General features: G+C 36.6%; 2 protein-coding genes across 2 annotated transcripts in view; one reads left to right on the top strand and one right to left on the bottom strand.

Annotated features, from left to right (window-relative positions):
* Positions 1-21,641, bottom strand: part of myripa (myosin VIIA and Rab interacting protein a) — a 25,785-nt gene extending 4,144 nt beyond the window's left edge. Inside the window, exons 1-11 of the mRNA XM_081373445.1 lie at positions 21,334-21,641; positions 19,659-19,818; positions 12,157-12,378; positions 10,056-10,192; positions 8,078-8,158; positions 7,819-7,916; positions 7,648-7,728; positions 4,250-4,375; positions 3,948-4,119; positions 3,228-3,796; positions 1,036-2,508 (exon numbers count right to left, since the gene is read on the bottom strand). Coding sequence (XP_081229571.1) covers positions 1,036-2,508; positions 3,228-3,796; positions 3,948-4,119; positions 4,250-4,375; positions 7,648-7,728; positions 7,819-7,916; positions 8,078-8,158; positions 10,056-10,192; positions 12,157-12,378; positions 19,659-19,768 — 3,069 coding nt within the window. The 5' untranslated portion in view covers positions 19,769-19,818; positions 21,334-21,641. The remainder of the gene's footprint in view (positions 1-1,035; positions 2,509-3,227; positions 3,797-3,947; positions 4,120-4,249; positions 4,376-7,647; positions 7,729-7,818; positions 7,917-8,077; positions 8,159-10,055; positions 10,193-12,156; positions 12,379-19,658; positions 19,819-21,333) is intronic.
* Positions 20,838-27,144, top strand: LOC308695327 (uncharacterized protein). Its single transcript, XM_081373446.1, has 7 exons — positions 20,838-20,982; positions 24,922-25,121; positions 25,866-25,928; positions 26,211-26,273; positions 26,453-26,560; positions 26,667-26,760; positions 26,833-27,144. Exons 2-6 carry the CDS (start codon positions 24,957-24,959, stop codon positions 26,715-26,717), a joined length of 450 nt encoding a protein of 149 aa, XP_081229572.1. The 5' UTR covers positions 20,838-20,982; positions 24,922-24,956; the 3' UTR covers positions 26,718-26,760; positions 26,833-27,144.

The following is a 27,144-nucleotide window of genomic DNA, read 5'->3' as shown; positions in this document are numbered from 1 at the left end:
TAATAAATAAATTATATACAGAATAGCTAACTAAGAACTGTGACTTTAGTTTGGCATGAGCTCACTGTTTTGCACTATCGAAAAAAACCATTATAACCAACGAAACAATGGACACTGCACAGTGAATCAATTACCAACATTTAGGAAAAAAGATGCTTCGGTAAAAGAAATTTGAGAATTAAAAATTCTCAAAATTATGAGATTAAAAGACCTAATATACCATAATTATGACAAACTCCTAATTATAATCATCTCATAATATGACTTAGTATGTCATGATTTCAACTTTTTATCTCATAATTATGACTTAACATGTTATAGTTTTATGTTATAGTTCATAATTTTATGCTTTGTATGTCATTATTATGATTTACCAAAGCATAATTTTTTTTCTAATCTGGCAGAAATGAGCTTCCATACTTACAGTATTTACATAAATATAATGAGTTATAATGAGAGAAATTCTAAGTATGAAATTCTAAGTTCAAAGCAGATTTAAACACCTCTGATTGCGTTCATTCAGTCAACCAGCATATCTGTGATTTGTTACCACAATATAAATATAAGCCTTTCACCCAATTTGAATCCACATTTTTTCAGTGGCAGCTGTAATCATAATTGCAATTATTTATTGATTAATTGTGCAGCCCTAACAGAAAGTAAAATATGTTAAATGTAATACACAGTGAGCCAATAGTCAGACAACAGATGAAAACTAAGAGAGGAAGGGACACAAACAATAGCTTAGTAAATTATGAGTGTGTAAATGAGAGCATCCTATCCATATTAGCATACAATCATCACCTGCTGTAGTATACTGGAGATAAAATTTAGGTTTTTCTCTTTGTCCAGCACGTGTGCATCCTAATAAAGATCAAAAAGAGGCAGAAGACATAGAATGAAATGAGAAGAGCTTCAGAGATTAATTAGCAGATGAAATAAAGAATGTTAGATACAAGCAGGTTACTGCAGCCTGAAGCGTTTACTGTAGTATAGTTATAGTTTACTGTAATACGGTTATGGTACAGTTGTTACCTTGTAGATCTCCTCTGGTGACAGATATTCCTCCTGACCAGATGGGGTGCTGTGCTGAATTGTGGGGTCCTTGTCCCTCTTCTCCTTCATTTTAACCACGTCACCTTGACTATTGCCATCATTCCCTTGAACGCTCTCTTCTGATGATGTGATGCGTTGTTTGTCTTCTGTCTCAGTATATTCACTGCGTTTCTTTAGTGCCACAAATTCTTTGATTTTGCCCTCTTTTTTAATTTCTTTTTTCTGTACCTTCTTCGATTGTCCACCAACAAAGCATACCTTCTCTTCCATCATCTCTAGTTTCTCTCCCTCACTTCCCTCCCTGTCTAAAAATACCACCTCACTAGTGTAAGCTTCTATGTTATCTTCCATGTCATCCAAAGCCTTCACTACAGAATCGATGATCTTATCAAATTCCATGTTTCCATCTTCACTTATAAATCTATTCAAAGCCAGTTCAGAGGATAAGGCCTGTCCCCGTTTCTCAATATGATCGATCATCTCTGTATTCTCAGCTCTGCTCTGCTGACCTTCAACGACATTTCCACCATCTTTTATTTCTGCTTTTCTCTCTTCAGTCTGAACTTCTCCCTTGTTCTTTGTCTCTTTATTTCTCTCTCTAGTGATCTCATTTTGTGCATCTGTCTCTGCGGGTGTCTGTTTTTGCCTCCCAGAACTCATTTCTTTTGACATTTGCGTTTCCTTCGTGTCCTTTTGCTTACTAATGTCCTGCTCTGCAACAGTGTCCTTTTGCTTTTTCTCTGATCTCTCTTCTTCTGCTTTTTCAACCATCTTCTCTACATGATTTTGTTTTTTTTTGTAACGTTGTATCATTTTGTCTCCATCTGTTCTGTCATCTACCACCAGCATATCAGTTATCATTGATTGATTTATGCCTTCATTTAAAGTTTGATGCTCAAACCTGTCCAGTTCATCATCAGAGGAGGAAAGTAGTGTCTCACTGACCTGACTAGTCAACTCTCTGAGTTTGGAAGTCAGATCATCTTTTTTCAACATCTCAGTTCTCCTTGCTTGATTTGTGGCTTCAGTTTCATCTGATCTTTCTTTTGCAACAGCCTCAATCTTCAATAAAGCATCTCCCATGACTTCATCTCCCACTTTTGCTTTTGTTTCATCATCTTCATCCCACATTTGATACTCCAATCTGTCCAATTCATCCTCAGTGGAGGAAAGTTGTGTTTCTCTGACTTGACTGGTCAGCTCTTTTAGTTTGGAAGTCAACTGTTGATCTAAAGATCCAACCACACCAAGGGCTCTATGATGCGAATTGCTAGGAGAACTGAGAACAGGTCCAAATGGATCAGGGGTCACAGCTCCAGAGCTCAAGATGTCAGGGGTAGCAGTGTCTGAAGTGTCATCTTCCAGAGCATGATCACATGGTCTTTTTCCATGCAAGTCTTGTTTCACATGACGACTCTTAACCAGAGAATCTGAGAGTTGACTATTGGAATCCTGCCAATAAAGAATCACAGTCATGAAATATAAATAAATTAAAAGAAATGTTGTTAAAGGGATGTTAAAGCTTCCATATTACCTTAAAATATTAATATTTTTAATATATATTTATAATTGTATTCATCAAGGATGAATTAAATTGCTGAAAAGTCACAGTAAATACTTTTACATTGTTGTAAAAAAAAATTAGATTTCATCAAAGAATATATTAAATTAGAAAACAGTTATTTTAAATTGTAATAATGTTTCACAATACTTTTATTTTTGTTAAGCATAAAAGACTTCTTTCAAAAACGTTTTTAAAAAAATCTTACCGACCTCAAATGTTTAAACAGTAGTGTGTATATACAATGTCTTTATAAAATACACAAAATTAATTAATTCTGCATTCTATAGAATGACCAGAAATCATTAAATGAATTGCAATTTTTTTATTATTTTATTCTACTGACAGTTTTTTATAGTAAGAAATGTAATTTATTATTTATTTTATAGGTTCATAAATCGTATATTATAGTAGTAGTGAGATATTATTTGTTTTGGTTCGGTACCAATCATTTAATTTTGGAAACAACAAAGTATAAAGAGGTCTTTATGTATGGAAATACATAGCAGTCTTTATATTTTTATATTATATGGACTTGATGTTAAAATGTTTAAAACCCCTGCTCTAAATCAAAGCCAATACATGTTGTACAACAAACAATCATTCTCACCGGTACAGCCAAAGACAATACTGACTGTCCTTTCCACTCTGACTCCTCTCTCTTATTTTTCCTCCTTCGTCGTGATCTCTTGACCCTGCTGTCCTCTAGACCATCCTCACTGCTTTCAGCCCCTCCTGGGTTGGAATTAACATCCATGATGTTCGAGAGGCGGGCGGATGAGAGTCGCCTATGTTCTAGTGACACTTTTCTCTTCAGGAAGGGCAGCATATTTTTGTGGGACTTGGGCATTGGTCCATCCGGTCCTGAGGAGTTCTCATTGTCAGCATTCAAGGTGTGTGCAGTGATATTTTGTGCTTGTGCATCCAAAGGCAAGTAGGATTCTGTGTAACTCAACTGCTTATTGGCAGACATTTTACGACGAAACTCTACTAGTGCAGCGCCATAGCCCCCATTAGCTTCGGGCTCTGTTTCGGAGCCCATTTCGTCATAAGCTGACCCCACGCCAGACTCCCTTTCTAAGACGCTGTAGACAAGACTTTTGCGCTTAGTTAAAAGGCTCGGTCGAGAGAGCAAGTTGCTCTGATAAGCAATCCAGTTCCCATCAGGACTCTGTAACACTGAAGACATATACACAGCATTTAGACATGTATATAAATGGAGGTGATCAACAGTTTAAACAAGTATAAATTGCTTTAAAATCTCTCTGTTGTAAGCAAGAAACATTAATTAACTGATTAAGAATCATATGGATTAAGTCAAGGATCTAACTGGAATTGTCCAGTCGGTCAACACTCCTCCAGCTAGGCATGGCCTGGACAGGCATCGTTTCTTCTTTCTTCATTTCCAGAGCATGACTTTTCGAAGCTGAAGGCCTTGACCCAGTGTCAGCATGCTGGTCTGTTTTCTCATCAGTCAAGAGACAGAAAGCTGAGTAAGACCTCTGGGGGGAAAGGAGAAGCAAAAGAGCAATACAAAAGCATTACAGAGTCAGTGCATTCAATAGTGCATCTCAAAAGTGGCCAAAATTGCAAGTGATTGAGTCTTTGAAAAAAAATAAAAGGCCAGTGTACCCAGAGATAAGCATCGAAGGCACTCTGGGTTTGATCAGGAGAGGTCTCATCATTTTTCTGGCCGGGCAACAGGTCCAGATTACATCCAGACTGAATCTCAGACGGATCCATCCTCTGGTGGACAATCTGTTGTTTAAATATTCCAATATAATCAGTTTATGCAAACATTGTCATCACTGATAAATAATAATATGATCATTTAAAATTAACACAAATGGAAACGGGACAGGCAACTTGTCTCGTTACAAATGTTCAAAGACTCTCGAACAGCATACCAGAATGCTGCTAAGTCTGCGAAAGCTGCTTATTTTTCTAACTTAACTGAATCCAATCACTCTAACCCAAAGGTTCTGTTTTCAGTCATTCAGTCTGTTGTAAATCCATCTGTTAACACATTGTCTGTTGCCTCAGATGCTCTATGTGAAGACTTCCAAAGATTTTTTATTAACAAAATCACTAACTTAAGACTTAGTGTCTGCCCTAATTTAACTGTCCCCCCAATCTTGACACCTGCTTCTGCTTTTTGGGAGGTTTTTGATCCTATCAACCTCCAGACACTGAAGGACGTGACTGTCAAGCTCAAACTTTCATTTTGTCCTAATGATATCATTTACCCGAGATTTAAAAAATTAATCACTGATTCGGTTGGGCAAGGTATAGTATCTGTGAAGTTAAACACATTTATTTATATTAGTTTAAACATTATTGGGGACGACTGAAGAAGAAAAGAGAAAATTTGTATGTCGAACTGATTGTCATAGAAGGTGTTAAGGAAAGCCACGAAGAGCGTCGTCGGAAGAAGCCGAACTCAACTCGTGATGAATCTCTATCAAGTGCGCTTGTAATTAGAGCACATTAAACGCCAAACACGGGCAGAAACAATTGACAGTGAGAGCGCTTGTCCTGCGGTTTTATCCAGTTATCTCCTTTTGAGGAAAAAACTTTGTGACTGAAAAAAGTTATGAGGTATGAGTGAATGAGTATGACAGAAATTGGATGCACATCAGTGATTAATCAACCCGAGACGCTGCTGGTAGGATGACTGTTTGAAGCTCAATTAATTTATATTCAGATAAATGCCATATTGTGTGTTATTTGTATGTAATGTTTACATGTTTTGAGACATTTTACTTTGAGTATGATAAGTCTGCATTAAAGGGCATACGATTTATATATGAATTTAAAAGTGTGTTAAAAATGTATATATTGTGTTAATGCATAGGGTGTCAAATGTTTGATTGTAATTAGGAATTGTATTCTTTTTTTCTTCTTTAAAGGTTATCAACCTAATTTGAGCTTGAGCTTTTCTACTAAAGGAATGACTATATCAAATTACTAATCTAACTGCAAACAAAGCTCATCTGTTCCAATCTATTGTGATATGAATGAAATCAACAGACTGCAAATCAACTAAGATTGTAACAAATTTATTGAAGATTGAAAGTAAAAGCCATTTTTTTGATGATTCCTGTGTCCGTGGTTGACTAAGCCCTTTTTCAAGTTAGAGGCAGAACTGATGTGTGAAATCCAAGAAGTAACTTGACAGTATCTCTTATCAACATGTGTCTCAAAACGGGCTCTGTCCCTGCCAATCTTGAAGTGGCTACGGTCACTCCTCTGCTCATATTATCATGATATTTATCTCTCCACTGATTCCGGGGATACTGTGGTTCTTGTTCTCTTAGATCTTTCGGCAGCTTTTGATACCATTGACCACCCTACTCTTTTATCTAGACTAGTCTTGGGTGAGTCTAAAAGCTTCTGTTCTGACATGGTTTCAGTCATACCTGTCTGACAGAAAGTTTTTAGTAAAGATGGGTAAGTTCTCCAGCTCCATGGCACCTCTATAGTCTTCCACAGGGCACTATTTTGTCTCCCTCTCTTTTTTCTCTCTATATTCTCTGGGCGCTATTCTAAGGAAACATGGTGTATCATTTCATTTTTACGTGGACGACTTCCAAATTTATATTCCAATCAAGAGAAACAACCCTGCAGCGATGAATTCTCTTCTGCGATGCTTAGAGGAGATTAAATCATGGCTAGCCCAAAATTTCCTCTTTCTAAATGAAGACAAGACTGAGGTCATTGTTTTCGGCCCAAATGAATATTCTCAGTGTATAAGCCCTGATTTAGAGAGTCTAACAGCTTTTAAATCCCCAGGGGTGCGGATATTAGGTGTTCTTGTTGACCAGCCTTTAAAATTTGACAAACACATTTCATCCGTAATCAGTTCCAGTTTCTACCAACTTCGTCTACTGTCTAAAATGAAAGGCTTTCTCACTCCGAAAACTCTGGAAATGGCTGTTCATGCATTTATAACGTCTCGGCTAGATTACTGCAATTCCTTATATTGCGGTATATCAAGTTCTCAAATTGCTCGTCTTCAGTTAGTCCAAAATGCTGGGGCCAGACTTATTCATAAGTGTCGCAAATATGGCCACATCTCTCCGATTCTCAAATCTCTACACAGGCTGCCAGTTCGACAGAGAATAGTTTTCAAAATTCTACTCTTTGTTTTTAAATCCCTACATAACTTAGCTCCTGCCTATCACTCTGAACTACACTCCGTCCAGAAGCCTAAGATCCTACGACCATGCTCTGTTGGTAGTCCCTCGCGTTAGACTCAAGCGTAGAGGGGAGCATGCATTTGCGGTGACAGGGCCACGACTCTGGAACACCCTGCCTCTAGAGATTAGAACAGCCCCTACCCTGTCTGTCTTCAAGTCTCTGTTAAAAACCTACCTGTTTTCTTTAGCATATTGATCTCAATTCTTAGGTTGGTTTTACTATTTTATATTTGAGTCTGATACTGTTTTGCCACTCCTGTGTTTCCATTCTATATTTGAGTCTGATAATGCTTTGCCACTTCTGTTTTACTATTTTAAATTTGAGTCTGATACTGTTTTGCTATTCCGGTTTTAAGGTTGCTCTTAGCTTTGCTGCTTTTATTTGTGTTTTATGTGTTGTTATGCAGGTATTATTTTCTTATTATTTATCTGGTTGTTCTGTAAAGCACTTTGGTCAGCCTAGTGACTGTTGTAAATGTGCTACATAAATAAAGTGAATTTGAACTATTGGCAATAGCAAGTCCCGTACTTGCTCTGCAGCAGCAGCAGCAGCAATAACAGCAGCAGCAGCATATCAGATCTATTCAAGACCGCCAAGACCAAAAATATCAAAATTGTCATTCTCATTAATATGACAAACACTCAGAGAGTTTTCAGGACAGAACTGCATTTATTTGAAATAGAAATCCTAACATTATAACTGTCACTTTTGATCAATTTGATTCGTCCTTGCTGAAGTATTAATTTCGTTAATTAATCACTGCACACTAAATTGTGGACAATGGACAACTCTACCCTCATGAAAGGTCATTGCTGACATCTGTTACTCACTTTCTGTACTATTGTTTTGGCCAATTCCTCTATCAGCTCTGTTCTGTTCTCTCGCAGATAATGAGCTTCGTTCTGCTTCTCCTACAAAAAAAAATGTCAAACAGTTGCCAATTTATCAAGAATGAATGAATGAAAGAATGAATAAATTATCTTATATAGGGAAAGTCTTACTTGACTGTTGGTCTGGCTCTCAGCCTTAGCAATGGCTTCATCTATGGCCTCTTCTGCCACACGCATTGCCACGCTAATAGTCTCCTCCATGCTGTGCTCTGGAGAGAGATATAATAATTAAAGCCTTTATAGAAAGAAAATTGCTGCCATATAGTTGCAGTTAAGTGTTTTCAAATATTCACTGAATGAAACTAATAAAAACAAAACTATTGATATGACAAACCATTCATATCTAAATAGGAAATATTTGATCACAAACCTTCACTTTGTCTGTAGAATGTGGAGTCACTCTCATACATGCTGCTTTCATTGCAGATGCTCTCCTCACAAGTGCTCCCCTCTGTTGGTGCAAAACAAAAAATAAAGCTCATTTCATCAAACAACTTTAATAACTCTTTAGAATTGATCAATTTTCAGTTGGAGAGGATGTATAAATTTAGAAAATATATGTTGCATTCCATGAGGAAACACTTAAAGCCTGAAGCCTCAATTTCTGAAGGCATCAATCTTTAATGAAATAGAACATCCACAAAATAAAATCTGTCGGTTTCTAGTTTTTCCTAATATACTTTTTTTCCATAAGTAAAATAATATTCTCAATATTGATAAGCTAGGACAAAAGTGGAATATAGAGATTGGCTCAATGTGAAAAAACATATTTTTTAATAAATGGTATAACTATTTGCATCACACATTTCTATTGTTGTTGTTCTTGTTGTTGACAAGAGATTCAACAGCACTTCCAGCTGCGACACATGATTTAATCACTGTCTCAGTCTCAGAGTGCATTTGGATGACAAATCATTTGATGGGTAACTACTGACATATCAATATGGCCTCAACTCCACATAGAGCCCTTAAAGTGTTTCCCTTGATCCGGTGAAGGTCAAACTGCCTCTGAAGTCACCTGCTACCCCTTTACAATGAGCCAATGTTTACGCCTACTCTCTACTGCAGAGAGCAAATCAAAGTAATGTTATAAATCTAGCTTTTTCTATGAGATAAAGCTGAAGACTGATGTTGCAGCTTAAAAACCTATCCTATAATGCTATAAGCTTATTGCTCCATTCTTAGCACTTGTCCGACATTAAACTCAAACAGATTATCTTTCTAGCTTTTCTCTGCATCAAATTTTCAAGGCCTGACCACATAGTGCAGAGAGTTTTGTGGCTGAAGCTCTTTATTTTTCACTGTCACTGCAATGCTTTTTTCTCTCTTCCACAGAGAGTTATTCTTCCTCAGAGGTTACAGGGGTCTGCTGAGGTGACAAACAACCACAGTCATGGTCATCCATTGTTAATGTGCCATTGGCCTTGCGTTTAACTGCCTTTCTCTTAATGGAGAAGACATTTTTTGTTCACAGACCACAGCAAAACTGAAACGGAGGCTGAGCACAGATCATAACTCTTTGTGCCCACAAATACAAGCAAATGAGCCTTCGAGCTGGTGTGGAAGAGGAAAATAACCTTTGAGATTTTTTTTATACTTCCAAACAAAGGTGTACTGTAGTATATTTCTGGCTATTAGTTGCTGTACTTTCACAGTACATTTTCCAGTAGAATATTTTTTCTACCACTTTAAAAATGACAACTGTATATTGTAGATAACTATATATTGTGCAGGTTTAGAAGGATGGTTGGGCCTACTATTTTTACAGTGTGTTTTACTATTATTAAAATAATAGTCACGTCTGTAGCATTGATTTTTCAATAAAATTAATGTTTAATTTCGGATTAATTTTTGTGCTCCACTACATATTTTAATTTAGGAAAGTGATTAAATGATTTATCTGATTAAGTAAGTACTAAGTAATGTAAATATGCATATGCAATTTTTATTCACGATTTAAATGTCATATCAAACTGTACAGTGACCTTTCCTCCATAAACATTTTTTTTTTAATCCTACTGCTGCTAAATCAGAGACAGAGGAGGTAAATCAGATTATAGTATCCCTGCCTGCTCGATCCTTAACCCTTATGAATTAGTGCTAATAGATGCAAACATGAACAGTGTAAAAGACAGTGCTAGAGCTTGAAGGACAATCCAAAACTGATATATCCTCCAGATGCAGAAGGTATTTGAAATGAAGAAACTCTTACAAATATGCAACATGTAAACAGCTCTTTTAACTCCAAAACATAGCAAATATATACCAAAATACATTATAAAATGTCATAGTGTGAAAACATCCTTTATTTTAAAGGAAGGTCACACAAAAGTCCAGATGGCGAGTACCTGTAGGGTCTGCTAGCACTCCATGCTCGGCCGCATGCCTCCTGTAGAGGTTCTTTAACACTTTAGCACTGCCAAACCTTTTAAAACGCCTTCTCACATTATTGTAGAACCATTCCAGCGACTGGGTCTTCAGTAGCCTGAAAATACACAAAGAAGGCCACATTATCGTGCTTATTTAAGGGCATTCTTGAGATTTGGTTTACTTTACACTGATTAAAACCTTTGACAATACAAGTACAGTATGTTGTGATTATGCAGAGTATGACATTTGTCCTATATTCACAGACACAAGGTCCTATAATCAACAAGCGCATACAAATAATACATAGACAGAAAGGTCAGAGTAAACATGCACTTTTGAGCATGCTCAATATCAAAGACCTTGTTTGATGTTAAGACAGTGATTATACTAGTATACAAAGTACAGACTGCCCGAAAGACAAATAGCTCAATGTTGCCATGCCACTGATAGCAGAAGTCCAACAATAATCTAAATTAAAATGAGTATTTTTAGAGGAATTGCCTGCTGGGGACATATAAGATTATTGTTTAGTTGGTATACACAGTAAGAAATGTTGTTAAAAAGACAAGAAAAAAAGATTGCTTCAGAGTTTAAAATATTATTTATTTATTTAAAAATAAATAAATAAATTATACACTAAAAGCAGGAAATTAAAAAAATAAGAAGAATCTTTATTCTTGTGGTCCAGGGACCAAGCCAAAATTGTGTATCAATCAACAATTATGTTGGCATCATTGACAACCATGTTGTTATCATCTGTTTTTTTTTTTTAAATATGCAGAGAAATATGAGAGGTTAGTAAAGACAACACGGTGTTGTTTTCATGCTTAAAATAGCATTCTGCGTCTTTTCACCCATTATGTACAGACTCCAGATATCCCTTGAGGACAAATTCTATTTTTCCCACAAAAAAAAAAAGGCATTTTATTCTGTTAATGGAAATTACTGGTTCATGCATTTATGCAATTGACTAGACAAAATAAGCAAAATATACTGTACATAGGTTACTGCATACTGTATATACCTGTCTGTCTATAAACATAGCAAAAATCGAAATTGTCTGCTTCCATTCAGAAATGTTCTAATACACTGATATTTGAAATGAAAACTGGAATAAGCATCAGTTTTATTACATGACAACGGAGGAAATAAATCTAGAGTGGATGTGTGTAGTATCAAAATACTGAACCCCTTAATGGAAGTGCCCTGTTATAAACAGTTATGGCACTGTCTTTCATTAAACCATGAGTATAAACACGCCCGAACAGATGCTCAATATGATTTGAAATATACGAGAGTCACAGCAGAAAAGTATGCACATTTTCACATTAAAACTATCCATTCACAGAACTAGTCCTGAACTCTTCAGGATGTTGTTTTTGTTGTTTCAGTGGAAAATAATTGAGCTCTTTTCAATTGCAATAGATTTAGTTTAGATTGATTTAGAATAACTGTGCACTTTACTACATCATGCAAATTAGTATATTTTAAATGTGTAAACAAAAACATATATTGTATAAGGAAAACTGATTTCAGTCTTCAGTGTTTATAAGGAATACAAAAACATCAATCTGGCTGATGTGCTATATTATTTTGTCTAAATATTAAAAATAAAATTTTACTGAAATTAAACTTGAAGTGTACTTAATCTAAATGTTACAAGTGAATTTAGGCATCACAGCATTATAAAGATTAAGATAAATATATAAAGATTTTTAAAATATAAAGATTATATTTAGCTGTGTTATTAAATTGTTAGTGTTTTTAAATATTTGCTTAAAGTGAGCATTAGATGATGGCAAAGGTAATATAAATGTAAAATGTAAAAATGCTGTAGAAATGAGCATGCACAATTAAACATCCAATACTGACTAGAAATAAAACAATCTCTAATATCAACCAATAACCAATACGTTTCACTGTAACATTCACCCCTAGTTTTAACCCCTAAAACCAACCACTAACAGAAGCATCATGAGCCTTTAACCTGCAGGTGTTTCCCACTTAAGCCCCCTGACAGAGCTTGCTCTCACTCTATCTCTAAACCACAACAGCTCTTGTTAGCACGACAATACTGACCTGGTCTTCTGGCAGGCGGAGCACAGCCAGCCTTTGTCCTTCTTACTGTAGGTGCAGCATCCCTTGCAGACGTTGTAGCAACAGTCCAGGCAGGAACGCTTGGGGTTGAGCAGGAAGGTGAAGGGAGAACAGCAGCGGATACAGCAGCGCTCATTAAACCGGTGCTGCCGTGACAGCAGAACAGACCGACTGCCCTCCTCAACCAGCACCTTCTTCATTCCACTGGACAGACAGAGAGAGAGAGAGAGAGAGCGAGCGAGCGAGCGAGAGAGAGAGAGAGAGAGAGAGAGAGAGAGAGAGAGAGAGAGAGAGAGAGAGAGAGAGAGTATAAAAAAGAAAAACATGTGATATAAAGCATGCGTATATAGCTGATGTATATTTGTCTGAGTTTAAGCAGGACACATTAAAAAACATTCATAATTAATCTCTATGTAAAGCGGGCTGTAGTGCTCCATAAGTGGATCATGTTCACATGACATCTGCGTGTTGACAGATGCACTACATTTGCCCTTCAACGTCTTAAATCTGTCAGGATTTCCAGCCGTACTGCAGCCTCCAGAGATGAGAGCAATTCTGCAAAATTGCTCTGACATTTAGCAAAGAGACAAGAGACCCAATACTATGTAGTAGAGCACTATTTGCTGCCAACCAGCACATACACACTTTGTTTGGATTAGGTCCATTAGATTTATGATGCTCAATTAAACAGATGTTCATCATGTACCATCATATGTATTCATCATACAGTATTATACATACATTACAGTATATTCAGCTTATATATATAAACATACACACACACATACATATGAAGTCTGTCTGTATATTACTGGTGTGGATTTTTAAGTGACTCTGGAGCTTACATCGATTAATTCAGCAACTGCTTTATGAATGAGTCATTGAATCATTCACTCATCATTCATTCATTCAGTGCTGCTCAAAGATTTGCAACAGTTAATTCTGCTTTGAGTTCGGTTGGAGAGGTACTGCAAAATTACAACTGGCAATACTGTGTCTAAATTTCTAAGTTACTTAGTATTACTATTAACGAAGTTCATCAAAGTGTTTTCTAACAGCAATATCACACTGGCCTGAATATCATCATGACTGTATGGCTGATATGAAAATTATCATGGCATTTCCTGCGGTTCACAAGTGTGAATACAGAAAAAAGTAATACAAAATATACTGCAATAATGAGATTATTTATTGTCAACTTTTATGAATATTGTTCATTTTTATTGACCTTATTAATCTGTATAGTTAATACAGATGTGAACAAAAGGGAATGGTTTAAAAAATACTGGATATGTAATATTAAACAAAAATTAAATAATGAAATTTAAATCATTTTAAATAATGTGTCATGATGATACATATAATTCTAAAAGCAAACCTATGACTCACAGAGAGAGGAGCTGACAGGAGGAGCAGAGGGATGAAAAATTAGAAAGGATGCATTGTATTGAAAACCTCTGCTTGAGGTGTGGCATTTACTTGTCTCTCCAAACAATGCCAATGCATGAACAGATCGGCTCCAGTGAACACTAAGAGAGGGGAACTGAGGAAAATCTCAGCAGATTAAAAACAGACAGGCAGGAAATAAAACAAAATGGAAAAGAAAAAAAAAACAAAAGACTGTATGATTCACAAGCAAGTGTAATACTTCACAGGGATACTAGTCTTGAGACTGTGGGCTTGGCATACATTTATGACAATGCATTTTTGAGTGTGCACATAGCAATAGTTTGGAGACATATTTGTGCCAAAACCTCCCTTTGAGAGGAGAACATTTTGTGCATGCATATGCTTGTAAAAAAACAACTCTTGCACTTAATCCAAGATGCATGTAGTTTGTAGATTAATCTCTAAATGTGACATTCAGACCCCACAGATACAGACTAGAGATTACAAACAGTCTTCCACCAGTTTGTCTTGACTCAATCAGTGGCAAGATGAATTTAAAGTAACAGAAGAAAAGCACAAAAGATAAATAGCTGAAAAATTCTTATAGATGGAGCAGGATCTATTTCATGTTCCTACAATCATGTACTATGATGATACCCCATCAGGGGTCTATCCACTGAACTTATAATTGGATACTCGGCAGGCCATTTCCACCGAGTTCTCAGAAACATGGTCTGTTGTTTACAAAGCAAACCGTTGGCAAAGAACAACAGAGGTGTCCTGTGCCAGTAGGTGCAGTTCCAAGAGAATTTCTACTAAGTCACCAATGCCAGATAGCCAGCCTGGGCGCAGGTGTGATGAACAGGCAGGGGGAAACTGATTCCAATATGTTATACTAAGTCATCTGTCAGAGCAGCATCTATTATTAATGACAGGTTGTATATATATGTATATACATATATATACAACCTGTGTATATATATATATATATATATATATATATATATATATATACACAGTGGGGAGAACAAGTATTTGATAGACTGCCGATTTTGCAGGTTTTCCCACTTACAAAGCATGTAGAAGTCTGTAATTTTTATCATAGGTACTCTTCAACTGTGAGTGACGGAATCTAAAACAAGTAAGTAATAAATTTGCATTTTATTGCATGACATAAGTATTTGATACATCAGAAAAGCAGAACTTAATATTTGGTACAGAAACCTTTGTTTGCAATTACAGAGATCATACGTTTCCTGTAGTTCTTGACCAGGTTTGCACACACTGCAGCAGGGATTTTGGCCCACTCCTCCATACAGACCTTCTCCAGAACCTTCAGGTTTCGGGGCTGTCACTGGGCAATACAGACTTTCAGCTCCCTCCAAAGCCACTCCTTAGTTGCCCTGGCTGTGTGTTTCGGGTCGTTGTCATGCTGGAAGACCCAGCCACGACCCATCTTCAGTGCTCTTATTGAGGGAAGGAGGCTGTTGGCCAAGATCTCGCGATACATGGCCCTATCCATCCTCCCCTCAATACGGTGCAGTCGTCCTGTCCCCTTTGCAGAAAAGCATCCCCAAAGAATGCTGTTTCCACCTCCATGCTTCACGGTTGGGATGGTGTTCTTGGGGTTGTACTCATCCTTCTTCTTCCTCCAAACACGGCAAATGGAGTTTAGACCAAAAAGCTCCATTTTTGTCTCATCAGACCACATGACCTTCTCCCAATCCTCCTCTGGATCATCCAGATGGTCATTGGCAAACTTCAGACGGGCCTGACCATCCCTCACCTTCCTCATGATCATTGATGCCCCACGAGGTGAGATATTGCATGGTGCCCCAGACCGAGGGAGATTGACCGTCATCTTGAACTTCTTCCATTTTCTAATAATTGCACCAACAGCTTCTCACCAAGCTGCTTGCCTATTGTCCTGTAGCCCATCCCTGCCTTGTGCAGGTCTACAATTTTATCCCTGATGTCCTTACACAGCTCTCTGGTCTTGGCCATTGTGGAGAGGTTGGAGTCTGTTTGATTGAGTGTGTGGATAGGTGTCTTTTATACAGGTAAAGAGTTCAAACAGGTGCAGTTAATACAGGTAATGAGTGGAGAACAGGAAGAAAAACTAACAGGTCTGTGAGAGCCGGAATTCTAACTGGTTGGTAGGTGATCAAATACGTCATTCAATAAAATGCAAATTAATTATTTAAAAATCATACAATGTGATTTTCTGGATTTTTGTTTTAGATTCCGTCTCTCACAGTTGAAGTGTATCTAGGATAAAAATTACAGACCTCTACATGCCTTGTAAGTAGGAAAACCTGCAAAATCGGCAGTGTATGAAATACTTGTTCTCCCCACTGTATATATATATATATATATATATATACACACACACACAATATATACATTTTTGCATACTGTAATATATATGCTTATATTATATTGTTGTGATGTCTAAATTCACTTGTATCATTAAAATGGACTGATTTTAGTTTTAAGTGTGAATTTATTTAGACAGGACATTTCTAAATGTTTTAATGGTATTCTTTTTTCAACATTAAAATATAAAAAAAAAATTCAAAAGCTATGCTGAGATTACTGTTCAGATTAAATTTTACAACCATTTACAAAAATAAAATGAACTTTACTTTAGAGTATATTTATTTGAACAGTAATTAAGTCGATCAATCTCAATGAGCCAAATCTACTGCTGTGTTATGAAGCGCAAAGATTCCAGCAATGTAGCAATTGCATGCCCTATTCCTGGAACATCTAGTTAACACAGATCAGCAGTGGTATTGTAACACAATAACACACAGCGGTTGATAAAACAAGATGTGGTATGCTGGGAATAGCTCACTTCATAGCAATACAAGAAAACCTGTACTAATCTCATATGACAGGGCTTCAAATCTGTCAAATGCAGTTGTGGCTAGTCCTTTTTATGGAGATTTAGCATAGACAGAACTGAGACAAAACTAGTTCTCCAATTTAAATAAACTCTCAGGAATCACATCAGATTTGGATGCCAGTAAAGAATGGCCAAAAACATAAGCCAGACAAATAGTCCTGCCATAGTTTTATGCATTACATAATAAATGGATTAGCATGTAATAAAATAAAATGTCTTGTCATAATTGTTTGAAGATCAAAATGACCCAGTGTCCTACAAGCCAAACTGCCTGTGCAGAAACAGTATGTTCTGTGAGCAGTTCCATCACATGTAATCACAAAAATATCAGAATCTGCCATCTGTTTGAAATGTTTGATTTAATGAACTGGAAAGTCACGGATGAGTGCATGGATAGATGGAGGACTCTAGGGTCTCTCTAGATGGTTTACAAAAGCTGATTTAGATCTGTGGTTCCCAACCAGGACTTCACATACCCCAGAACCCATTTAAGACGGTACCAAGGGGCTTTTGGAAAGTGTGAAAAATAGATATAAAATTTATATAAAATAGAAATTATGAAGAGACAATACAGCACATGATACACACATTCTCAGCTTATTCATTTCCATCCTCATTACATTCTCTTAGTCTTTATCACTATTAAACACAAACTAAAAATTAACAATTGTTCTTATCAAGGGTTATGTTTAATATTTTAAGAAAAGATATATGATGCCTCGTCAATGCATTTAATTGGTTTTCAGGTTTTTTTAACTACATTTCAAATCATGTTGCTCAGCAAGTCTCTCTTTGTGAATTTTCCTCCTCCTACACAGAGGGTATTTTCTAATAATCTTGTTTTTGTGCTCTTCCATTCCCTGATAACTCACTCAGTCCTGTTTGAAATTCAGAGATGCTCACCAGGTGTCAGAGAAGATATTGAAAAGCTAGATGCATGCAAGCAGAACACACTTGGGAAAAGAAAAAGATGCTGTCTGCATTAAATGAGATGGTTTAAGGTTTTGTGGGTCTTAGTAAATAAATATATTTTTTTAATAAATTTCTCTCTATAGGCGTGTTCACTATTGCATCTGACACTGATACATTAACATGTCGCCACCTCATCAGCAGCGAAAACATGGGGTTTTTTTTAGACAATAATCGCACAGCCTATTCGATATTCTACAATTAAATCAACTAATCGAATTTTCGAAATTCGTGACTCATCCCTAGTCACAACTGCTTTATTAATTTATCCAGTGTAAAACCCGGACACCGGCACACAAATGTAGCTTTTTGTTAATGACTGTACAACTACAAGATTTAACACAGAGTAACAGCTCACTACCAGTTACAAAAGACACTGTAATTCTAGTTGCATTTTTCATCAATTAACTTTTTAAGTTATCCTTAGACTACGTTCTGGCCTTTGACTACGTTACGTTCTAAGATTTTTTTTTGGCCCGATACCAAACTTACTTGCCGACCCCTGCTGTAGGCTAACCAAACCCAATCCTCTTAATTGGATAAATAAATTACTGTTTCCTGGAGCTCTGAAAGAACTAATGCATACTGTACTAAACATTATAACATTATAATTTAGAGGATCTGTGTACACCTGATATTAACATCCATCTCAAGCGATCCAAATACAAGTGGACAGCCAAGACAGATCTTCACACTGGCCATTAATAACACGCATCTCAAATGTGTCTCCTATGTGCACTTGTGATCAGAATTTGAGGAGTCTTTATTTGTGACTACATAACTGCCATACACAATGCCAGTGTGTTTCTGCTTTTCTTATCTAAACTGCCTAAAAGCCTGAAATCAATTACACTGAGGAATTATTTATTTTATTTTTTTAATTATTCCTTCCTTTTCCAGCAAACAAGCATTTCCAACAACAGAGTGTGAGATTAGCCAGAGTGCGTGTCTGCAAGTCAGATAAAATCCTGGTACCAAACAAAGTCATTAACCAAAGTGTTTTTAGCACCCCAAAGTACAGTGATGAGGAATGTGCTTCTCTGTGCCAATGTGCCATACTTTTTTGAAAGAAAGACAAAACAATGGAGGAAAGAGGGGAAGAGAGAAGGTCAAACAGAGATTACAGGCTAAATACATTAAACACACTAAATAAAGATAATGGGTTATGTTCCATTGTTTGGGACACTATACTAAACGTATAGCTAAAATTATTTGCATATAAACTTATACTTTGAAAAAAAGTAGGCATGCCTAGCAATAGCAGTGAAAATAGCAACTAACCCCGTAGGTCAAATGACAGTGGCAACATGGTGGATGTCTGCATTTCATTCATACTTCATTCAGACTATATAGAACATACTTTTTAATGGTCACAAAGCAAGTTTTAAAACAAATGTACCAACTATAACAGTATGCGATTTTGGACGCAGCAAGGGTCTGAAAATACCTGTGAAGGTAGAAATATTGGTCTCATACGACCAAGACACAACATGAATCTGTCTCTCCTGATTGATAAAACCTCTATACTGTATCTGTATCTAAAGGTCAGAATCAGATTCCCTTAAGGCTGAAACCATATTCATGGTGGGCTCAGGGAAGTGAGTCACGGATAAAGTGGGAAGGGAGGGCCTTTCCTGTCATTTTGTTTTAAAGTGTGACAAAGAATGATGGGAACTTCCTCATGCTCTCTATCGATGACTGGAATGCCATTTGGGTGACATAATGAGGGAGACGATGCTAAAATAGATTGTTTAAAATAGATTTTGAAATGTTTTTCTTTTTCTGAAAGAAGTCTCTTATGCTCACCAAGGCTGCATTTGTTGGATCAAAAATACAGTCAGAACGGTAATACTGTGAAATATTATTACAATTTTAAAATGGTTTTCTAATTTATTCCTGTGATGGCAAAGCTGAATTTTCAGCAGCCATAACTCCAGTCTTCAGTGTAACATGATCCTTTAGAAATCATTCTAATATGCTGATTATAAATGTTGAAAATATTTATGCTGAAAGCACATTATTATAAATATTTTTTGTAACAATCTAAAACTCTTTACTGACACTTTTGATGGATTTAATGCATCCTTGCTGAATTAAAGTGTTAATTTCTTAAAAATGTTTTTTTTGAAAAGTAGTGTACTATTATTTTATATACATATTATACACACATTATTATGTAACCAAAGTAGTTCTGAGCAGAAGGGTGCATGAGACTCACATGAGCCGCGTCTCCTCCGTCTTGCGCAGCTGCATGTCCCGTTGCACCACCTGCATCACATGCTCAGCCTCCACATCCGTCAGACCAGAGAGATCCAGTTTACGCCCCATCCTTCACCTCTACAGAGCTAATAAGATACCTGCCCCGTCCCGACTGTTAGCTGAGGACAGTAATGGAAGCAAAAAAATAGTCATTTAATTAATAATAATAAAAAATAATAATAAAAAAGCAGCTGCGTCACTGGCTTTATAATGTGTTTGAACTTACAGATGTCGGATATTGTTTTATGTATGACATTTTTTATTTCATACTTTGACATGGATTGGTAAATGCTTCATAGTGGCAGCTAATTGCAGTTGGGAAGTAAATCTGAAGACAAAACAATTTTAATTCTAAAATTGTTTCATTATGAAATCAACATAATACAGTCTATTGTAAAAGTCCAAAGTAAAAGCTCTTGCATAAGGTTGTTAAATCAGCCTGCAGCTGAAATAAGGCACACACTTTGTGAGGGCCCTGAGATTCCAGAGCCCAACAATGCCATTTTTATCCACTGCTGTGGATGTGTTCTTATATTATATCTGACACCACTGTTATAATTCTGGCATTTCATAAAAAAGAAAATAACTTTTCAATTGTAAGTAACACATGCCTGTGTTTAAGAAAATCTAAATGGAAGCTATTTTTAGGAAGCTAGTGTTTCCCAGTGTTGTTACTGTTGTTAACTAAAACTATTAAAATTTGTTTTTGCTAATTGAAATAAAGCTGAAATAAATATAAATATTGAATGCAAAACCAGAACTTAAAAATGAGAAAAGTTGCCTTGAACTTAAATAAAAGATGTGTAAGTTCAAGTACTAAAATGAAACCTAAATAGAAATATTTAAATAAAAATAATAAAAAAGTTTCAAATAATGAAAACTGAAAATACAGAAATAAATGCTTATTCAAAATATAAATAAATATGATAATCGTGCATAAATAATACTAAAATAACAGAGGTGTCTCCAACACAACAATTTAAAAAACAAAAACAACCCCTTTTGGAAGGCGCACTGTAAAACTAACAGATCTTTCACAGCAACCTCGAAACCATCTGCTGAGCCAACAGTCAAAGCAAACACAAAGCTTTTGCCCATGAGCTACAGTTTAACTACAATTCATCCGTCAGAAAGTGGCAATGCATTAAAGGGACAGTTTGTCATCATTTACCCTCAGCCTCAGTCACCATGAAAGTGAATCGTAACTGAACCTGTCATTCTGCTTATCATCTCCTTTTGTGCTCCACAGAAGAAGAAAATAAAACGTGCTGAACAACATGAGGGTGAGTATGATGACAGAATTTTAATTTCTGAGTAAACTGTCACTTTAAACCAGACTTTGAGACTGCTTAAGTCGACGTCGAGCTCTCAGAAAGAAACAGACTACAGTATGATCACAACAAGCTGTTCCTGCTGAGTTTGGATAGCAAACCACTTTTCAACAAGATGCAGGTCTATTCCTACATGAGACAGCTTAAAGTTATTACAGGCTTTATTTGCTGTAATACGACTAATCATGCAGGCACATTTTATAAAATCTGCCTATAATAAAATTTAAAAAATTAAAAACATAGAGTGGATACATGTAATTGTTAGGCTATATTGGGAAGAACTAGTTTAGATGCGAAACTTACCGTCGCGTCTCTTCACCTCAGTCTCTCACGTCAGCTTTCTTCTTCGACCAGCGACTGCCAAGCTGTCAACATGTGACCAAATCATTATAAATGTCCGCAGACCGCTTCAAATCAATACGGTCGGCTTTCAGTGTCTTTCAGACATGTCAAAAGGTTAACTTCGAACAAGTTTTTTAAAAAGAAATTCAAGAGTGTCTGAAGTGAAAAGGCATAGACACAGAGCGCGTGCGTAGCGGGCGCGTGTACCTGCTGTGGTCTCATGCCATTTACGACCACGAGACCTCAAATCTGCCAACCTCCGGTTAACCAGGAGACTGCGATGCTGCAACAGTGCTGCTAATCCTTTTTTTTTTTTTTTGGACGTGTTGAAGCCGCTGATACCATATTGAGAATAGTTTTTTAAGAAAACTATTTCTTAAAAATAGTTTTTTTTTTTAAACTAGTTTTTTTTTTAAGAAAATTAGTAACATTAATTAAAAATAGGCCTGATTTGAATTAATCCAAATAACCTACAATTTTACCATAAACAATAATGATGATATGATACGATTTATTGATGTTTTTATTTTTTTTGTTTGTAGCGTAGGCCTATAGCCTACATGATTTGATTTACAGATTTTTCATTTATATTAGTGCATGATTTATATTATTTAAATTGTTTGACTGTTTGCATATGTTGCCTTGTATGTGCTCTTTGCTGCCACTTTTTTTTTTTTTTAAGAGATTTTATCTCAAACAGATGCTATCCTGGTAATATAAAAGTTAGAAACAACAAACATTGCCAATTTAGAGACCCACCCAGTCAAACACATATCAAAATAATTAAAGAACATCTTCACAGTTATTCAGTTTAAACCAGTCTAAAATCTACCTAAGCTCATTTTCTGGTCTTAATCAGTTGGTTAATTCATCAGTTGGATGTTGTTGTAATAGCCTACTTTTATATGAGTTTTGGTCACTTGGTCAGAGGAGACCAGCTTAAACCAGCTAAAACCAACAAACCATCTTAGACTGGTTTCAGCAGAGAAGTAGCAGTCCTGTTTTGCTGTTGCTATACAGTCCATGTCAGGGTTTTCACAGAATTGTAAATGCAACGCATATGTTTGTTCATTAACATTTATTAGTTTTTAGCATTTAGTCATTTGTAATAAACACTTTAAGTGGGGTATTTAAAAAGTGTTATTTATATGTTAAATTATGTTTTTAAAACATACGCGTAGAGTGTTACGTAATATTGTGTGTGCATGCGTCGAAAGAATTTATCCGCAGCTGCTCAAAAAAAAAAAAAAAAAAAAACAGACCTACTCCTGAGCGCAAGTCCACTGTGGGTGCTGTGTAAGGTTAGCACTAGACAGGTTTTTTGTGTTCATTTCTATATACATCCCAGTTATTCAATGTTTAAAATCTACCTAAGCTTTTCTGGTCTTCAGTAATTCATCAGTTGGATGTTGTTTCAATACTTTTATATGAATTTTGGTCACTTGGTCAGAGGAGACCAGCTTAAACCAGCTAAAACCAACAAACCATCTTAGACTGGTTTCAGCAGAGAAGTAGGCTATAGCCTATGGTCCTGTTTTGCTGTTGCTACAGTCCATGTCAGGGCGCGGGAAGTGGGGGGTGCTGGGCAACGCATAGGCCTGTTTGTTCATTAACATTTATTAATTTTTAGCATTTAGTCATTTATTTGTAGGCTAATAAACACTTTAAGTGGGCTATTTAAAAAGTGGTATATGTTAAATTATGTTTTTATTGAATTTGTGAATTTGAATTTGAATTTGTCCGCAGCTGCTCAAAAAAAAAAATAAATAAATAAATAAAAAAAACAGAGCTCCTCCTGAGCGCAAGTCCACTGTCAGTGTTGTGTAAGTAGCACTAGGCAGGGTTTTTTTGTGTTCATTTCTATATTTCTATTAGCGGTTTAATATCAGACAATATTTTCACGGACCGGCCTTCAAGGTGTGGCGGATAGATACAACAAATAAAATGATACGACCGGCATAAAAACTGGGGTATTTTAATAAACGTGAATCCAATGTGTAGGCCTACTCGCAACTTTATTAGCAGCGTCCTCGCAACATCGCGCTTAAAGACAACTGAGAAAGCCTGAACACAAACAAAATGCCCCCAAAGAAAAAATCTCCATGTTTTCGGTGCTGATGCGTTCATAGCCTAAAGCCCAATTTATACTGCGTCGAACTTACGCCTGTGTGTAGCGCGCGTACCCTGTCGTGCACCTCTTCAAAAATGTAACAACGCGTCAACTCTACGTGGACGCAAGCGCTGTGATTGGTCTGCTAGAACCGCTCCCTCAGGTTTCACATGCTCCCTCTGCGCGCGTCAACGCGGACAACGACGCAGAAGTATAAATGAAAACCAACACGTTGCCTACAGTGTAGAGGCTCTAAAAAAGCTAATTTAATGCAAAATTAATGATTTTGAATAGCCTATGTAAAATATAGCAGGAGACATTTTAATTGTTTACTAATAAACCAGTTTTTTTTTTTATGTCAGTGTTGGCTGGAAAGATGAAGTTGACGATGCTGACTCACGATCTTCGCAGTAGTGAACGCACCAGAGAGAAATGCACATTTCATACGAATTACATTAGCAGAGAGCAGTCTGTTTTCTTTCTAAAGAAATGCGACTTATAGTCCAGTGCAACTTAGGCTATATGTTTTTTCTTCTTCATGGCGCATTTTTTGACTGATGCGAGTGCGACTTATACTCCGGAGCAATAGTCCGGAAAATACGCCAAGTTATTTATTCTTTCTGTGCGACCCGGTAGGCTACCAAATGTCCCACGGACCGGTACCGGCCCTCGGCCCGGGGGTTGGGAACCCCTGCTTTAAATGATTAATTTATGTCCCGTTGACCGGTCCATTGCATTACGAATAAAAGCAGAATCAATAAAGTCAAAAATGTGATGTGCAGTGACAGTCAGATTTGAGTGTGTGCGCTGTTTGAACGAGTGTTCTCACTGATAAGCTTGTTGTGATTCGCAGAGTTTTGACGAGTTTTATAGTCTTGATATTGTTTCTTATTCAAAAGTGGTGACCCCAACCCCCAACCTCCAATCTAAAACCTCTTCCCGCGCCCTCCATGTCGCTGATCTGCAAATTCAGACTGTAAGGCAAGTTAATATTCCAGCATTTTCAGACTTAAGCTTGGTCACATGTACTGTAGATCCAGTCTGCTGGATTAAAAACAATGGCACAGAAAGGACTAAGTACCCTGAGTTTTTCCTCCTCCTTGCTCTTTCTCACCACCCATTCTGAGACTTACTTCTTTTCAAGATCACTTTACTTTATTGTTTTCCTTCGTTTCAGGAACAAATTGTATTCCGTCATCTATTTTCCTGTAATGAAGTTATAAATCAATATCAAGACCGAAAGTTGGATGACAAAACACAGCCTTAAGAGATATAGCCCCTCAGCCACACAAATCACTCATAATAAATCATCTTGTGTGCCAGTATTAGACAGCAGAATGCAGATCATTACATGCCTAGGTAGGGTGTTTTGTTGTTCAAACCTGCAAGTGTATTTCAAAACATTTTCGTCAGGGAAAATGTTACTGCCCCTTTTTCAGACATCTGGTAGTGATTGTGTGAGTATAAAGCAGAGATGAAGTGCACTTGGACTGCAGAAATCAGCAGGATGAAGGGTAGTGTGCAGCTAGGGCTGTTGTGTCTCAGCCTGCTCATCTCCAGTCTTCATGGGGAAGTCGATATAGATGCCAGCATGCATGTCCCTCCTAAATTTGAAGAGCCGGATCTTCATCAGCCTCAGGTGAGGGATAAACTTTGCTAGCAGTACTTTACTGAGGTCAATCACTGCTTAAAAGAAAGTTTAAAAGGGATAGTTTTACCCAAAATTCTGTCATCATTTACTCACCCTCAAGTTGTTCCAAAGCTGTATGAGTTTCTTACTTCTGCAGAACACAAAAGAAGATATTTTGAAGAATGGACCACATTGACTTTCATAGTATGGAAAACAAATACTATGGAAGTCAATGGGGTCCCATCAACTGGTAACCGACATTCTTCAAAATATCTTCCTTTGTGTTAAGCAGAAGAAAGAAACTCATACTGGTTTTGAACAACTTAGCGAGTTAATAATGGCAGAATTAAAATTGTGCGAGCTATCCCTTTAAGGGGCATTTTTTCTTGTGGCATGATTTTTTCTAAATATAATTCATGTTTTTTTTGTTTTTTTTTTGCAAAGTGATAGAATGCATCAATGGCTTATGTGTAACCTAATTTCATTAGCAATTATGCTTAAAAAACTGCCATTATTAAGCAGTTTAACAATGTTGACAGGTATGATAGACAATAACCATGCTGACTGTTTTGAATGGTTTTGAATAGATCCTCGCACAACTCTGACACCAAGATCATGTGTCACTAAAACCATCCTGCAGATATTTTGGAAGCTCTATTAGTGCTTAGACTGAAGGATCATTTGTCTGAGTGTGTGCATCAAATAAAAAATATGTTTGATTTTTTTTTTCATAATTACTCTTTATAATTAAAGATGAACAGAGTACGACGACAGACTGTGGAAGATTCAGCAAAGGAAGTTGTTGATACATCAAGTGTAAGTACACATCTAATAAAGTAGCGTTTGCTATTGCACAACTTGTGAGATGATTTTTCCAACTGCTGCTGTTTCACAATGAAATAACCCTACAGGGTTTGGATGATAATCAAGCCATAATCAAGCTCTCTCTTAGATGACTACTAAAATGGCAGTAGTACATTGCAAAATAACCATTTAAAGATTTCACCTGCAGCTATATCTGCCCCCATATTGTACATGCTCCACAATGCAGAGAGGGTCACCAAAAAAATAATATTTTCATTCTTTTTAATGATCTAGGAGGACGGAAAAGGGCCACGTCTAGGAGCTTGGACGCTTTTAGAAGACGATAAAAATTCGGAGGTATTCACTCTCCTCTCTCATGCCACTAAAATATAAATAGTGAAATAATATAAAGACTAGGTAAATGGAGAAAAAGGTTGAGTTATAAAGCATTATCAACACAAGCTTCACCAGTTTCATGATTTTATATTCTAAAAACATATTGACTTTACACTGACCTCACCATTTGGTTATCTCAGTTAAAGGTTTATCGCACCAAGAGGCAGAGCAAAAGCAAGAACAAAAAGAAAAAACCCCGCCCGGCATATAACAGCCTTTTAGGAATGGCACCTCCTCAACTTCCCAAGGTATACTCTATCCTCTGATCACGCTGTCAACGTGCCATTTTAACACATTATATTAAAGATATACACGGAATTGCTTTACACTGAACTTATCATTTGCCTAACTCAGGATACTGCCCGTGTCAAAAGGGATGAAGGTGCCGGAGGAAAAAGACCCTGACCAGGAAATTAAAGCATTATACGCATTCAAGGCTCCTTCCCAGGTAGCACATTGTAACATATTTACATAATATGAAAAAATGCTACTAGGCTTAACAGATGTTCTCTCCTTACAGGTTCCCGGAATCAGGAAAAATAGGGATTGCATATATAGAGCAACACCATTTCATAAAGTGCATTTCAGCCTCAGGTTATGCTTGTGAAAGTAATCATTTATCTTTCTATAGCTTTCTTCTTTTTCTCAAAGTATATTTAGTTGAGTAATAATCTGAAATGGAGTCTCCAATTTCTGCAAGTCTAAAAAAGTATCACTAGGCGGCAGTATTTACTCTAGAGATGAGCACTCAAGCCTGTTTTTCACAATGTTTATTTGATGTCTGTTGATCTTTATATCTTAATTAAAATAAAGAAATTGTGTTTAAATGTCA

This window comes from Scardinius erythrophthalmus (genome assembly GCF_964197995.2).
Source record: "Scardinius erythrophthalmus genome assembly, chromosome: 9".
Taxonomy (NCBI): Eukaryota; Metazoa; Chordata; class Actinopteri; order Cypriniformes; family Leuciscidae; genus Scardinius; species Scardinius erythrophthalmus.
This window is presented reverse-complemented; position numbering and strand designations above follow the sequence as displayed.

Coding starts and splice junctions, on each gene's coding strand:
- LOC308695327 (XM_081373446.1), top strand. CDS start 24,957: ATGAAGTGCACTTGGACTGCAGAAATCAGCAGGATGAAGGGTAGTGTG. Junction 25,122..25,865: donor CGGATCTTCATCAGCCTCAG/GTGAGGGATAAA, acceptor TTATAATTAAAG/ATGAACAGAGTACGACGACA. Junction 26,561..26,666: donor CACCTCCTCAACTTCCCAAG/GTATACTCTATC, acceptor TGCCTAACTCAG/GATACTGCCCGTGTCAAAAG.